At 47.6% G+C, this 13859-nt stretch overlaps 1 protein-coding gene across 2 annotated transcripts in view; it reads left to right on the top strand.

The window, feature by feature from the left end:
* The window catches only part of ASAP3 (ArfGAP with SH3 domain, ankyrin repeat and PH domain 3), a 519538-nt gene that overhangs the window by 343572 nt on the left and 162107 nt on the right, over positions 1-13859 (top strand). For both annotated transcript variants that reach the window (XM_069622958.1, XM_069622959.1), the window contains 3 exons: positions 5635-5722; positions 7380-7428; positions 12487-12665. In XM_069622958.1, the coding sequence (XP_069479059.1) occupies positions 5635-5722; positions 7380-7428; positions 12487-12665 (316 nt within the window). The remainder of the gene's footprint in view (positions 1-5634; positions 5723-7379; positions 7429-12486; positions 12666-13859) is intronic.

Below are 13859 nucleotides of genomic sequence, written 5' to 3'. Positions count from 1 at the left end.
GCGGGAACAAGAGGAAGGAGACCCCAGAAGAGAGGGAGAAATTGAAGACACCCTGGAGCAGGGATGAAAGAGAGAAATACCCTGAGTGCAGTGAAAGTGTGTGTATCCCTGGAGGGGAACAGAAACATTCAGAGTGGGGTAAACAAGTTAAAACTGCGCCCAAGGTGTCACAAGAAAGAGAGACTGAAATACTTCAAGTAAGCGTTTATTTGGAAAATGTAGCCATTACAATGTGTGAGAAACCTGAAGGTACTCTCACATCAACTCCCCAGCGATCTTCTTTTCCGGTGGCCTGGGAAAGGCCATCGCTTTTGGACCCAGAACCTGGTGGTGGACAAGCAAGGGAGGATCACAAGGGTGGAGGGTCCTTGGGGATTGGGTAGAGGTTTCCTGAAGGCGAGACATGGTATCCCCCTTCACTAACACTACTCTCCCTCAGTCTTCAATCTTATCCCATTTTCCACACTAAATCCTGAGAAGAAGAAGAGCTAGCTAAGAGTATTGCACACTTCCTATTGCAAACATCACTCTAGTACTGGGACAAAGAAGAGGGGCCTAAAGGCATCCAGTAATGAAGATCAAACATGTCACACTAACAGGCTTATACAAGGTCAGGCTACTGAGTCTAATCCACATCACCTCCAGCCTATTGATAATGGTAAAGAGTATATAAGGTGGTACCCAAAATCATACAAAAAGAGAGAGGAATCTGCCGTTAGTCGAAACACCAGTAATGATCCCAGGGGACATGCAAGTGGGACTTTGCAGGACCGGAAGCCCTCATATTGGATGGCGGGCAGCAGGCGCTGTGGTACAGCAGAGGAATGAGAAAAGCCATCTGCGCCCAGGCCCGGGTGCAGCTGTAGCTGCGGAAGCCCCTGGGACCAGAGGGGAAGCGGTCCACGTGTGGAGCAGAGCAGAGAGGCCGGTGTGTCTGTGGAGACGTGCCCAGCAAACTGGCGGTCTGTTTCCCATTCAGGGAGAAGATCAGCGGAAACAGTGGAAGACACTGGGAGAAACTGCATAAAACCCGTACGTGGCAGAAGACACTGGGGAGACCGGAGTACTCTGAAGGGACCGCAAATAAGTAACGGTCCGCTAGCACAAGTAAATGCTACATCTATTGAAAACCGAAGTAAATGCTACATCTTTTGAATACAGAACTGAAAGAAAGCTGCTATTTGAGTAAACTACGATGTGCTGAATGGTAAATTAACACTCTAAGTCAAATAGACATATCCAATGGCACACTGCCAGTAAAACGCAGTGTACAGAAATAAAGGCATGTGAAGAATTGAAGAGTTGATTTGAGTATTACAAGTGCAAAGATAGGAAAGGCTGTCCATTATAACTGCAAATGTGAGAAAGAGTCACAGGTATATGACAAGCCAAGACCTGGTATTAAAGAGTGTTACAAGGAATACAAGTGTGGAAAGTGAAACCCCAAGGCAGAAGAGCCTATGAGGTTCCCAACAGCTTTAGTGAGACTTATGGTTGCGCATCCTGTGATGGGTGGACCATGCGGTCTGAGAACTGCACCTAGACCAGAAAGTCTCCTACTGTGAATGTTACAAACATCAAGAATCAAGCCAAAGAAAAGTATAGGGTGTCTGGTTGCGTGACCTCTGATGGGTGGACCATGTTGTCTGACAACTGCGCCTACACCAGGAAACCCTGAATGGTGAACCATCCGTAAAGAAATGTGAAACAATTGGTGAAGCAAACCTGAAGGTGGGTCAAACGGACCCTGTGTTTACTTTTGAACTTTGAGCAGATGAAATCAACGTGAGTGCTATATTAAAGTCTTGGGGAAGGGAACCCTGAGCAAAAAACAGAGAACGGTATCTCAGGGAAGGAAGTCCCAGGACCTCCGTTTTGTGTGAACTGTGCTACATTTGAACTTGGGGAAGGGAATCTCAAGACCTCCTCTTTGTGTGAATTGTGGTACATTCAAACTTGGAGAAGGTAATCCCTATTAAAGTGAACCACTATTGGAACTGTATTGAATTTGAGATAGGGGACCCAAGAAGAACTCGAGCTGAAAGTAGCTTGGCCTTTACCTTTGAACACTTATATTTTTCCTGAGAAGATTCCCACACGATGTATAGTTATAGTTGCGATGGCAAGCATAGGCTTTGACACAGACATTTACTTTGAACTTGCAGACACATACTTTCTTTAGGTAGGGAAAATGCCACTATCGTATAGGGCAAGTTAGGCGTTGCACCATCCTGATAGTTTAAAAAAGCTTTGTTAAGAACTGCACATCTGTTGTCTGTCATCTCTCTTGATACCATGCCTGACCCCCAAGTGGCACATGAAGAACTTTATATCCAGGGGAGAAAACCTGAAACAGAAGCAGCAGTCAAGCATCGTTTGGTTGTTAAACCCTTTTAAATTTATGTGTGGTAGTTTTTCTATAAATGTGGTAGGCTAGGGTATGCCGACCCCCGCTGGCCGGGAAGTCAGGTGCCGGTAATTTTGTTAGTCACCATTCACATACATAGGACTCCATGGGAATGGGGACCACAGAAGCACCGGCACCATTAACAACTGTGTCAGTGCTTCTGTGAAACTCTGTAGGCGGGTGCCGTTCCGACCGCCAGGTCTGTCATAGTGTGCCAGCCCGTAAACACTGTTTGCAGACCAGCACACTCATAATGAGGCCCTGAGTCCTACTTGTGGCTGGCCACAGTATGGTGACTGCAAAGAGCACAGACGTATCCAGCCACAGCAATTTAGTATCACACTACTGTCAGCTCCGTGAGAAGGGCTCAACTATGACAGGACACATGTTTATTATTGTCTGGTCTGACTGCTGCTATCACAACCATGTAGAACACTAGCCAGAATGCTGCCCCTTTGATTCTCCTTCAGGATGGGTAACACCTTCCCACAGGGTGTTGGTGCTTCCCACATTAGAGCTCCTAGGAACCGCTGTTTCAGCTGTAGCACTGTCATACAAAAGTCACTCATATGCAAGGGTGCTGACTACTGGGGCCCCTTTTGAAGTGATCAGAAATGGGAAGGGAGCAGAGTCTAAGCAGCCAGAAGGCAGAAGTAGGCCAGGAGAAGGGGTCTCAGCATCTTGATTTTTGTTGGCGCTCTTCCTATTCCTGTCGCCTCCATTTTCTCCAGGCAAGCTATACTGGGTGTGATGTCATGAGGCAAAGGGCACTTGTTACAACCACCTGTCCCCCAGCACCAAAAGCACCCAGACCTCCGGTTTTACTAAAATGCCTGACTCACAGCTGTTGAGCCCCAAAGACCAGAGCATACTGTGAAGAGGCCCAAACCCCTCATTCACATCTGGGATAATAGTGACTCTAAAGCCCCCTTCGCTACCTTGTTTTAAAGACATATTCTTTGATCAGTGACATTGTGCAAAACTTCTGCCTGAGCACCCCTGCTCATCTGGCCAGAGGGCGCTTCCACAAATGTGTGCACCCTCTGTTCTTTTAAAGGGGTTTGGGATCCTTAGTGGTTTCTGATGAGTTGTTTGCATTTTATTTTTTAATTAAGCCGAACTTTGATTTTGGGCTTTCTTTTATTTTAGACTTGTGTACTTAAGTTGTTTGGGTTGTTGCTATCACTTCACACCCCTCCTGAAGAGTATAACATACCCTTGGCCTGCGCTACCACAAAATGACGAAGGAGGTATAACTGTCGGGTTGTCTGTTTCACCTTTATGATTGGCATCACTGCTGGTTGGATAGTGTGCTGACTGAGAAGACGTTTTAATCACTAATCATCCCTGTACTTGAGCAGAGTATCAGTCATTTTGTCACAGAGGTGAAGTAACATTTTAGCGCTCAGCTGTGTCACTTTCTGTTCCAGTAATTCAGTGGGATAATATGGCTTCCTCTGGTGCCCTCCTGTCGGTTACGCCCTAGACAGTTTAGTGTTGTCTTGCTGTGGCACAGGCCTGTTAGTCTTTCTTTCATGTCGGGAGTATCGTTTCAAAATTTGTGGCAAGTTTTTCTTCCATTAATGTCCTCACCTCCATGAAAAAGGATAGGAGGAGAGTGGGCGGTCCCTCACTTTGCTCACCTGCTTCTTGCATCAGACATTTGCAAGAAGAGGAGTAATTCATGCTGAAAATTGCTTGATTGCTAAATTTTGTGAAATAAGGCACAGAAATAAAACCTCTTTCGCTTCAATGTTTGCCGGCAACTTAAAAGGTAAGTAGCATGTCTCTGGCTCAACCGAAAATGAGTGCGGTGTACACATGGGGCACTAGGGTTGGGAAAAGACACACTGTACAGATTCCCAACATACTTTCACACATAAATATGCACAGGTGTGGAGCAACAGGTATTTCAACTTCCACTGTTAATGATGCGACGTAGGCTAAAGTTAAGCATTACATCTAGGTCCATCTAAGTGTGGCGCATGCTAACATTCACATTTCTATCCAGCTGCGACAGAGGCTAAAGTTAAGAATTCCATATATGTGTGGCACATGCTAACATTTACAATCCTATCTAGGTGTGACATAGGCTAAAGTAAGGAATTCCATCTAGTTGCAGCACAATTATAACATTCACATTTATGTCTAGATGCAATGCAGGCTTAAGTTAAGCAATCTATCTAGTTCCATCTAAGTGTGGCAAATGCTAACACTCACAATCTTATCTAGATGTGACGCAGGCCAACCTTCCCAGTTCTCTCCATGTGTGGCACTGGTTAACATTGGCCAGCAAGTTAGTGTGCAATGCAAAGCAACATTTACAGTCCAGCCATGAGTATATTTAGGCTGGTGGTCACAATGGTGCAAGTCTATGGGAGTCTATGTTATGGAAAGGTAAGGTAGAGTGGTGGGGTCTTTCTGGAGTAGAGTAATTGCTCTACACCCCACCCCTGCCACACTTAGAGTTTTTATTGGTGTCTGTTGACTGCTGGCTTCACTGGCTTCCCCTGTGGACACCTGCAGACACTTTCTGGAGCCGCCATTTTCGGAGATGCCCTTTGCCTTGGGGCTCTTACCCAGAGGGGCTTCCAGGCAGGGGCTGCCCTGGTGAGGTCAGTTAAGACCGGTGCAGCTGGCCAATCAGAGTGCAGAGGTGGGTTGGGTGGTGGGAGGGTTGGTGGAAACAGGAAGAGGGAGCGGGGTGGGGATGCAGGCAACACTGGGGCACAAAGGCTCAGTGCTGTTGGCTGTTAACCAAGTGCTGTGACTTGGATCCATGTTGTGGACTGGGGACTGAGTTATTAAGACTATGGGCTTCTTGCACCCCTTCAATTCCTGGGAAAAGCTACATTTGTTTGCTACACAGAAAGGGCCAAGGCAGTGGTTTGCCAGCTGCATGTCACATTCTTTATAACCTGGTGTCTTGTATTGTTCAAGTTGGTGATCGTTCTTTCACAGACCGTTCCTGTCTGTAGGGCTTTTTGGATGTCGGACCTCCCCAGCTCAGTCAGACTTGAACATTGCCCTTCTGTATTCAAGCTGTCCTTAAGGACAGACTTTTGGCTGTTTGACTCATCCATCTGGTACCCCCAATTGGAACACTTGTCTAGGGACCTCCTGATCTGGCTAAGCTCAGGTTGGGGCCCCGGATTCGAGAGCACTGTCTTCCTGGAGGCCAGTCTCCTTTCATGACCTCTGACCTGTCCATTTTTCTTCTGCCACAGATAAACCGGCCACCCGTGAAGCTGAACCTTTTAACCTGCCAGGTTCGACCTCACCCAGAGGACAAGAAGTGCTTCGACCTTGTTACACGTAAGTAGTTGGATGAAGGTCAGTCATCATCCATTCTATATACTTTTTAGATATCAGTCACTGGGTACGTGATGCCTGTCTGAGCATACGCATGGAATTCCATATTGACGGTGCATACGTCTTATCTTTTATATTGCATCACGTGTCCTTCATTTTGCATCGTTTATCTTTCATTCTCATGTTCCCTGACATGTCTCCCCTCTTTCTCTGGGCGTGTGTCAACCTGTCAAATGTAGAGCCTGGTCCTCCGAGTACTGCAGCATCATTTCCTGGTTCTTTTTTGGTTTCTTTAAAACCGACAGACCGGACCACTCAGCTACTGGGCTGGGCAATCTGATATGAGCCACAAAAGGAAAGCATTATTAGAGAATGGCTTGGATGAATGACAGCAGAGTGGGTGCAGCGTTGACAGCTCAGTTCATGGAGATATGGTGTCTGTTTGTCCACAGGAATGGGGCCATGGGCCCCCTCAGTTCCTTGCGATAGGGTGATCACCAGGTTTCTAGAGCCGGTTTAAATGATCCTCATCAGTGAAAGGTGTCCAGCTTGAGAGACCTGTGAAACAGCAATCGCACATTGGGCTAGAGTAGACCCCTTAGGATCCGGCCCTCGAGGCCTGGAGTTGGACAGTCCTGCGCTAGATGACGTCTTCTCTGTTGCATCCAGCTGACATAGGCAGCGCGCGGATCCCTTCCCCCTCCACGCGGGTCAGAGAATCCGGTCTACACCTGCAAATATGTAGCCATTGAACCAGGAAGTGTCTGTCTCTAAGGGTATAGACGCATGTGCAATGTTCCTGATTTTCCTTTTCTGTGATTCGGATGAGACCTCTTGTGAATGGATCTGTCTTTGAAATGTTTGAAAGGTCCTGACCCTTTTTTTTTAGGTTTAAGTAGCATTCAATACAGGTAATTATTCCAATTCTTTTGAATGAAGCAACGGGTGCCCATGATTGTGATACTACGTGTTGGCCCAGAGAACCACTTGAGCTTTGATTGGGTTCTCCCATTGGTTCTTTTCGAGTTTAGCTTAAAATGGGATGGTGAGAAAGGAAGGATGAGAGGGTTGTGTGCACAAGGGAGAGTTGACGGACGAGCAGCAACTGGTTGCCTCGTACCACACACACGTCGGGATCTAGATCACAAGATCCAGCTCCTCAGCAACAAATAGCGTAAAGCCTGCTGCATATAATTACCTGGTATGCTATGTCATACTATACCACACACTGCTACCACCCAGGGGCAGTCTCCATGCGCTCACGTGGCTCTGCAAGAAAGAGGATGGGGTTGGGCAGGGAGGATAGGGGGACAGGATAGGTCCAGAACCAGGGGAAACTGGCATGTGTTGGGTTGATTGCGTGCACTGGCTTGTTGTAGCCATAAGGGTGAGGCCCAAAGACTGGGTTGTTTGTTGTATGTGAATATCTGTTATGTTGGGTGTGTGTTTGTGTGTTTTATGTGTAAATTGGTTGGTATTAAAGGTTGTGGTTGAGCGCATGGTCTTGTGTATCCGTAAGGGTGAGGCCCAATGCCTGTGCATGTTGAACGCCAATATTTCAGGGACCCATGGACTGTTCTCCATGACACAAGAGCACACAGGTTTTCATGATGTACTCTGTGTGGTCTAAATAGTGTTCTCTCTCTCTCCCTGTCACCAGATAACAGGACCTACCACTTCCAGGCGGAGGAGGAGCAGGAGTGCATTGTGTAAGTGGGGCACTTCTCTTTGGGTGGCACAGAGCGACTCAGTACACACTAACGACACATGCAGTTGTAGATGTATGCATAATTACCTCTTGCAGAAGTGTGAGGCTGAGCGGGCTCTGCCTAGCACAGATTTGCATGGGTGCAGCACATTAAACTGTACCCTTGTTTGCACTGGAGCAGTGCACGGTTGTGGGCTACATGGTGCAGGCCTCTAGCAGTGAAGCAAAGTGGCCTATTGGGGACTTTGCCTGACAGAGGTTTAGATGGGTACAGGTTTACATCACAATAATTCTTCATACGGTCAAATCACTCTGCTACTCTTTATATATAGTTTAAATATGGATATCAATATGTTTTTCTGTTCCTTTATATCAAATTCATTCATTATGCAAATTCCTCTTGTGGAGTTGCCTTTAATACATCAATCTTGCACGATGTGGGTCCCTGTTTCAATAGAGAACGCACCCCTTTTGGCACCAGTGCAGTGTGATGTAACTTGCACTGGGCATAGAGCTTTAGTAGCACGCGTGTTTCGTTAGTGTAGAGTGGGGCAGTGGGAGCTGTGCCCTGCACAAGGCTACATGATACTGATGGAGCGTTGTAATGTTTTTAGAAACTCTGCAGGGACCCGTTTTAGAAGCTTTTTGCAGCTTTGCCGGGTTCAGGGCCCAGTGGTACTTGGTCAACGTCAAAGCCCAGGTTACAGTGCATGGATGTCTAGTAATGTAGGGCCACTGGCTGTCACATAGCTTTAGCAATGCCCTTGGTTGACTGGAGCAGAGTGTGGCTTATCTGTCAAGGACAGGGTTTTATTTAATGTAAAGCTTTAGTGGCACCTCTGCAGCAGTGTGTGTGTGTAGGACCGTTGCATGGAATGGGGCTATCTGGGTATAGAACTTTAGTGGCACTTTTGGTGCACTGGAGAATGCTGTTGCCATGAGAGTTCTGCCAGGCACTGAACGGGTTCATAGGTATAGCGGCAACTCTGGTGCACTGAAGCATTGCATGGCCGTGGGATCTCTGCCGGGTCCTGGGATATAAGGGTTTGGAGCTCTAGTGGTACTACCGGTGCAGTAGAGCATGCTGTGGCTGTGGGAGCTCCGCCAGGCACTGGGTTATACTGGTTTAGAGCTTTAGTGGCACCTCTGGTGCACTGAAGAATTCCGTGGCCGTGGGACCTCTGCCAGGTCCTGCGTTATAAGGCTTTTGAGCTATAGTGGCACCTCTGGTGCACTGGAGCATGCTGTGGCTGTGGGAGCTCTGCCCAGCACTGAGTTATACGGGTTTAAAGCTATAGTGGCACTTCTGGTGCATTGTCGCATGCTGTGGCTGTGGGAGCTCTGCCCGGCACTGAGTTATGCGGGTTTAGAGCTATAGTGGCAGCTCTGGTGCACTGGAGCATGCTGTGGCTGTGGGAGCTCTGCCCGGCACTGAGTTATACAGGTTTAGAGCTATAGTGGCACCTCTGGTGCACTGGAGCATGCTGTGGCTGTGGGAGCTCTGCCCAGCACTGAGTTATACAGGTTTAGAGCTATAGTGGTACCTCTGGTGCACTGGAGCATGCTGTGGCTGAGGGAGCTCTGCCCGGCACTGAGTTATACAGATTTAGGGCAATAGTGGCACCTCTGGTGCATTGGCACATGCTCCATGTGCTCTGCCATGCACTGGGTTATATGGGATTCGAGCTACAGTAGCTCTTTCTGCCACACTGGAGTGGGGTTTTCGTGTAATTAAATGGCGTGGAGCTGTACAAGATTTGTCTGGAACATAATTAGGTGGTTACTTAGCAATTGCAGTGTTCCTGGTGGGGTTGAGCTGTGTGGGGCTGTTCAGGCCAGTGGTAGATAGATGGGTACATACCATTAAGTGTGTCTCGGTTGCATTGTAGCAGTGTGAAAATGCCCTCGTTCATAGCAATGTCAGTGTTTCTAGAGCACTGTCTAGTAGGGGCTCTGTCTAGCCCAATGTATGATGGCACAAAGCAATTGTCAGTTTTACTTCTGTAGGGCGAGGTTGTCGGATTTGCATTTCAGCCCCGGGGTCACACTGGTGGGCAGGACAGATAGGAGGCACCCAGGAAAGTGCATCATGGTATCACCTCGCCCAAAGCCAATACTAACCACCAAATAACCTTTCAGCCATCTACCCTAGCCTACACAACAACCCTTCAGACCAACCTAACAATAAAACATGTGATGCCATACCGCCTTGACCACAATTTCTAAGCACATGACATGCATGCACGAACCTGATGGGTCACTTCGCAAACATGCCTCACAGAGTAAACCCATAGTGGCCCACGCGTCCTAAACCACCTAGATGCATACCCGCATACAGAGCCTGGTTTCTCCTGATCGGCCTTCTGCAATACTGGATCGTGCCCCCCGCCGGCCCCTCTACTCCTAACTTCCAACCCGCTCTACCCCTTTCAGGTTCTGAACCTCCAAGAAGCCACGAACATGGGAAAGTTTGTGCTATAAAAGACCAACTAGCAAAACATAGCATTAACAGTGCTTCTTTTGCACTAGACCAACGTGAGGGGTTGGATCCTTAACACAGTGCTTGATGTATGCATAACACTAGCCGATGTTGAAACGGAGGATAGCACAGGGGCAACGCGTTGGTCTTGGAAGCAAGACCACGCAGAGCAACAGAGGTTCGAATCCCGGATCCTCGCTTAGAAACTTGAACCCATTAAGGGATTAGGCACGTTATAAAAAAACAATACAATAAATAACTAAAAATGTCCGTAAAACACGGGTGCCAGCACCTTCCCTTGAATCCTGCAGTTTGTAATTACAAAGAGAGTGGTGCCGCAATAGTGTGTATTTTACTTGTTCAGCCAGATCCTCCAGACATTGAGGACCAGCCCAGCCCCCTTTATGATGGCAAGCAATGAGCCAGTGAGATTGCTCAGTAAGCCCAACGTTTGTCTCTGCTATCTGTGTTCAGCCTGTAGGCAGGACCACCATTGAAAGGGGAAATTATAAGACCTCGTTTAGATTTGGTAGGGTTCTTGCGTGAATTGTTAGATGCAAAAGTTCTATTATTTTTAACTATTACTCTTGCTTCTCAAAACTAAATCATAGCCATGGTAATTGCATTAAGCATTCTGAAACACCAAGCCATCCATATTATATGTGCAGGTGCTTCTCATTTCATCAAGAAGTGCCCCTCAACTTACGGATAAGTGATCTTCCTTGCACCCAGAGGTGCCCTGCACCGCATCATGCATTGTTCTCCATGAGAACACCAGGTGCTTCCTAGGGGACCCCATAATTGGCCAGAACGGGATGCCCAAAGTGGCCTGCAAGGATGGACCTGAGATGCTATTGGGGGGCCACTAAGTACCACTCATGGGATTCCACATAAATGATTCCTATTGGTCACTAAATTGCTTGTCAAAAGCCTGAAAAAGTCTATAAACCCAGCCGCAAACTACGCTAAACTGTCAATACCTGACTTTAGTTCATGTCACTCTGATCCCCCTATGTGTATATTTTTGGACCCCCCAATCCAATAACCTACTGGGAAAAAGCTAATTCTTAGGACCCCCTTCTACGCCCATAGTGGAAGCTTTGCTATGTACTGTTGCCTGAAGGTTGAAGCTCTGTTTTTCATTCACCAAAGGGATCCTTTTTTTTGTCCATTGTGGAACAATTTGGCCTGGACCTTTGGTGCTGTCATTGCTTGTGCGACCCTCCCGTCCTGGCCACCAGACCTGTGTCTCGAATGGAGCATCGGCCGACCATATCAAAAGGGTCACCATTTTGCTTGTTAGCTGCTGCGCTTGTGTCCACCCCCTCATGGTTCATCTTGTGGGGGTACTCCAATCTCATCCTTGTTTTCATCACCCAGCAATCTGCAGGGAATGGGCTTGCAGATCCTGCTTCAGGAACTAGTACTGTGGCCATAGCTAAATCCTGATGCTGTAATCAACCCTTGCACCTTCCACTTGTGGACTTTCTCAACTGCTTCCTGCAACTCATTCCACGCCTGGGTGCCTTTTTGACTTGCATTCTGTCACTGGTTGGGATCTTCTCTTGCCTTCAAACCGGTCCTTATTTCCTTAGGTGGGGGCCGTGGGGCCCCACATCTCCAGCCTGAAGTGTGCCTCTTCTGTAGCTCCCCCTGGATTCTGGTACCTCATAGGTATAATCTGCGGCTACCTATTGACTTTCTCCTTTTCCTTTACGTGCTGCTGTTTGTGCAAGATGGACCTTGCTACCACCCCTCGCCCGCCTGAGACTGAATGCAGGCTGTTCTGTCCCAGCTACCATGGGGAAAGTTAGGAGTAACTCGAGGGAAACCCTGTCCAACACTAGTGGTCGGTCTTCTCTCAGCCGCCACAGAGGACTTGGAGACATTTTCCTCTTTTTGCCCTTTTTGTGGTGGATGGTGCCTGTTCTGCAGATGAGTTATCCCTTTCTGGCTTGCCACCTAAACCCACCCTACATTTGGGCCTCCAATAATATCTACAGTCCTTCGTATTGGATACAATGCCATTTCAACACGTTGCTACAGACAAAAACATGTATGTTCTTGCGTGTGGTGAGAATGATCCTTGTATCCCTGTAATGTTTAGGAGCTTCGAATAGTAAGTTAGTAACATCCCCCAGAATTGCCCAAAAAAGCCTCTAACGTCCTCAAAAAGGTAGGCACACATTTATAAAGCCCCCATCAATGTCTTGAGCACAAGCCAGAAAAGGGAGAAAAAAAGAAAAATCATTAATCGGTCGAGCTCAAAGGTTGAAGGGAATATGGGAGGCTCTCATCTGGAATTCCACACTATAAATGCCAGCTATATACTGAATGTGTGTTGATCCCTGGTCAACCAAAAAAATGTTCTGGGAATTAAAAAGGCTAAACAGTTTAGAGTTTTCTGTCTTGGCGGTGTATGTGGTGTTTGGTCTGTTGCTAGATAGTGTGCGTACCTTGTGGTTTGAACGCCTGCGCCTCTCTGTAGGACACAGCGGCCCTCCCACCCCCGTTTATCTCTGCCTGAATATATTATTCTTGCTGTAACACATTGTGTCCCTTTCTAATTCCTGTGCCCAGGTGGGTGTCTGTGCTACAGAACAGCAAAGACGAGGCCCTCAACAATGCCTTCAAGGGTGATGCTGGGAGCAGTGGTGGTAGCAGTGGGGACAATAGCCTCCAGGAGCTAACCAAGCTTGTCATTGCGGAGGTAAAGAGCATGCCAGGGAACCAACACTGCTGCGACTGTGGAGCCCCAGGTAGGCAATGCTTCATGCAGAGAAAGGCAACGTGCACACACCACGACCACACACACAAACCTCCTGCACACAGACACACATCCCATGCACACACATCCTGCCCCATTACTCCCCCCTTTACCCACACACCCCACACCTCCCAAACACATCACAACCCTCCCAAACACAGCCCATGCCGCAAATACGCCCCACATTCATTTAATCCATCCGACTATGGCAACAGCCCAGGTAGGGTCTAGGGAATCTCTGGGGGCCAGAAGAAGCCAACAGCTAAGTGATACGACCCCTGCGGGCGGTAAATGGCAGATCCAAAACCGCTCTGCCAATCACCTCTCTGGAACTCCATCATGAACTACACCCAGGAGAAAGTTTTGCCATTTTTTCCAAGAGTCTCCATAAGTTCACCTTAGGCTTGCAAGTTCCAAATTAGACCGACAACTAGGAATACTCAGCAGCAAAGAAAGGGACGACAACAAAACAAATCTGTGTGTAGCATTCAGGTTTAGTTATCCACAGACTTTGCAGTAGGAACAAGGGTTACCTCCAGCTGCCATAATGCTGGTGTGTGATCCCAAGATGTCAAACGGCATTTTTTAGCCCTACGGCCAAGCGGCCTGGGGAATTGGACATATTGAATCATTGGAACAACCACAACACCTAAGGATAAGTGGATAAGTGCAGGTACAGCCATTAGTCACAGACCAGTCACATCATTCTAAGTTGATGGTGAAATGGATCCAACAATATTCACTCTCCGTGAAACCATTATTTCCGAAGCCTAACTATACTAAGAGATAGAAACCACCAGACCTTTATTGATTTAGGACAGGGTTCTAGAGTCAGCGTTATTCCAGTAAGAGCAACACGAATCAGGAGAGAATAGGAGGAGGATAAGAAAGATAGGACATTCTTTGAGAGAGTGGAATAACAAGAGATGGGCATCCAGATAGGCCACCCTTTGGAAGAGTTGGGAAACGGAGTGGCTAAGCGCGAGCTAGGCCACTTCGTAAGGGCCCTGTATCTTATAGTAGAAAACAAAACACAGAACCTGCTGGGGTCTTTACACATAATCTGGAAGGAGCCAGAGGATGCTGAAGAGAAATCATGAGAACATCACTTTCTGGGAGCATTATCACAGATCTCGGTGGTTGCTGAGGGTTTTAATGACTGCACTGTGACAAAGATACAGGTCGT

Source organism: Ambystoma mexicanum, chromosome 11 (genome assembly GCF_040938575.1).
Source record: "Ambystoma mexicanum isolate Mex_15411 chromosome 11, UKY_AmexF1_1, whole genome shotgun sequence".
NCBI lineage: Eukaryota > Metazoa > Chordata > Amphibia > Caudata > Ambystomatidae > Ambystoma > Ambystoma mexicanum.
This window is presented reverse-complemented; position numbering and strand designations above follow the sequence as displayed.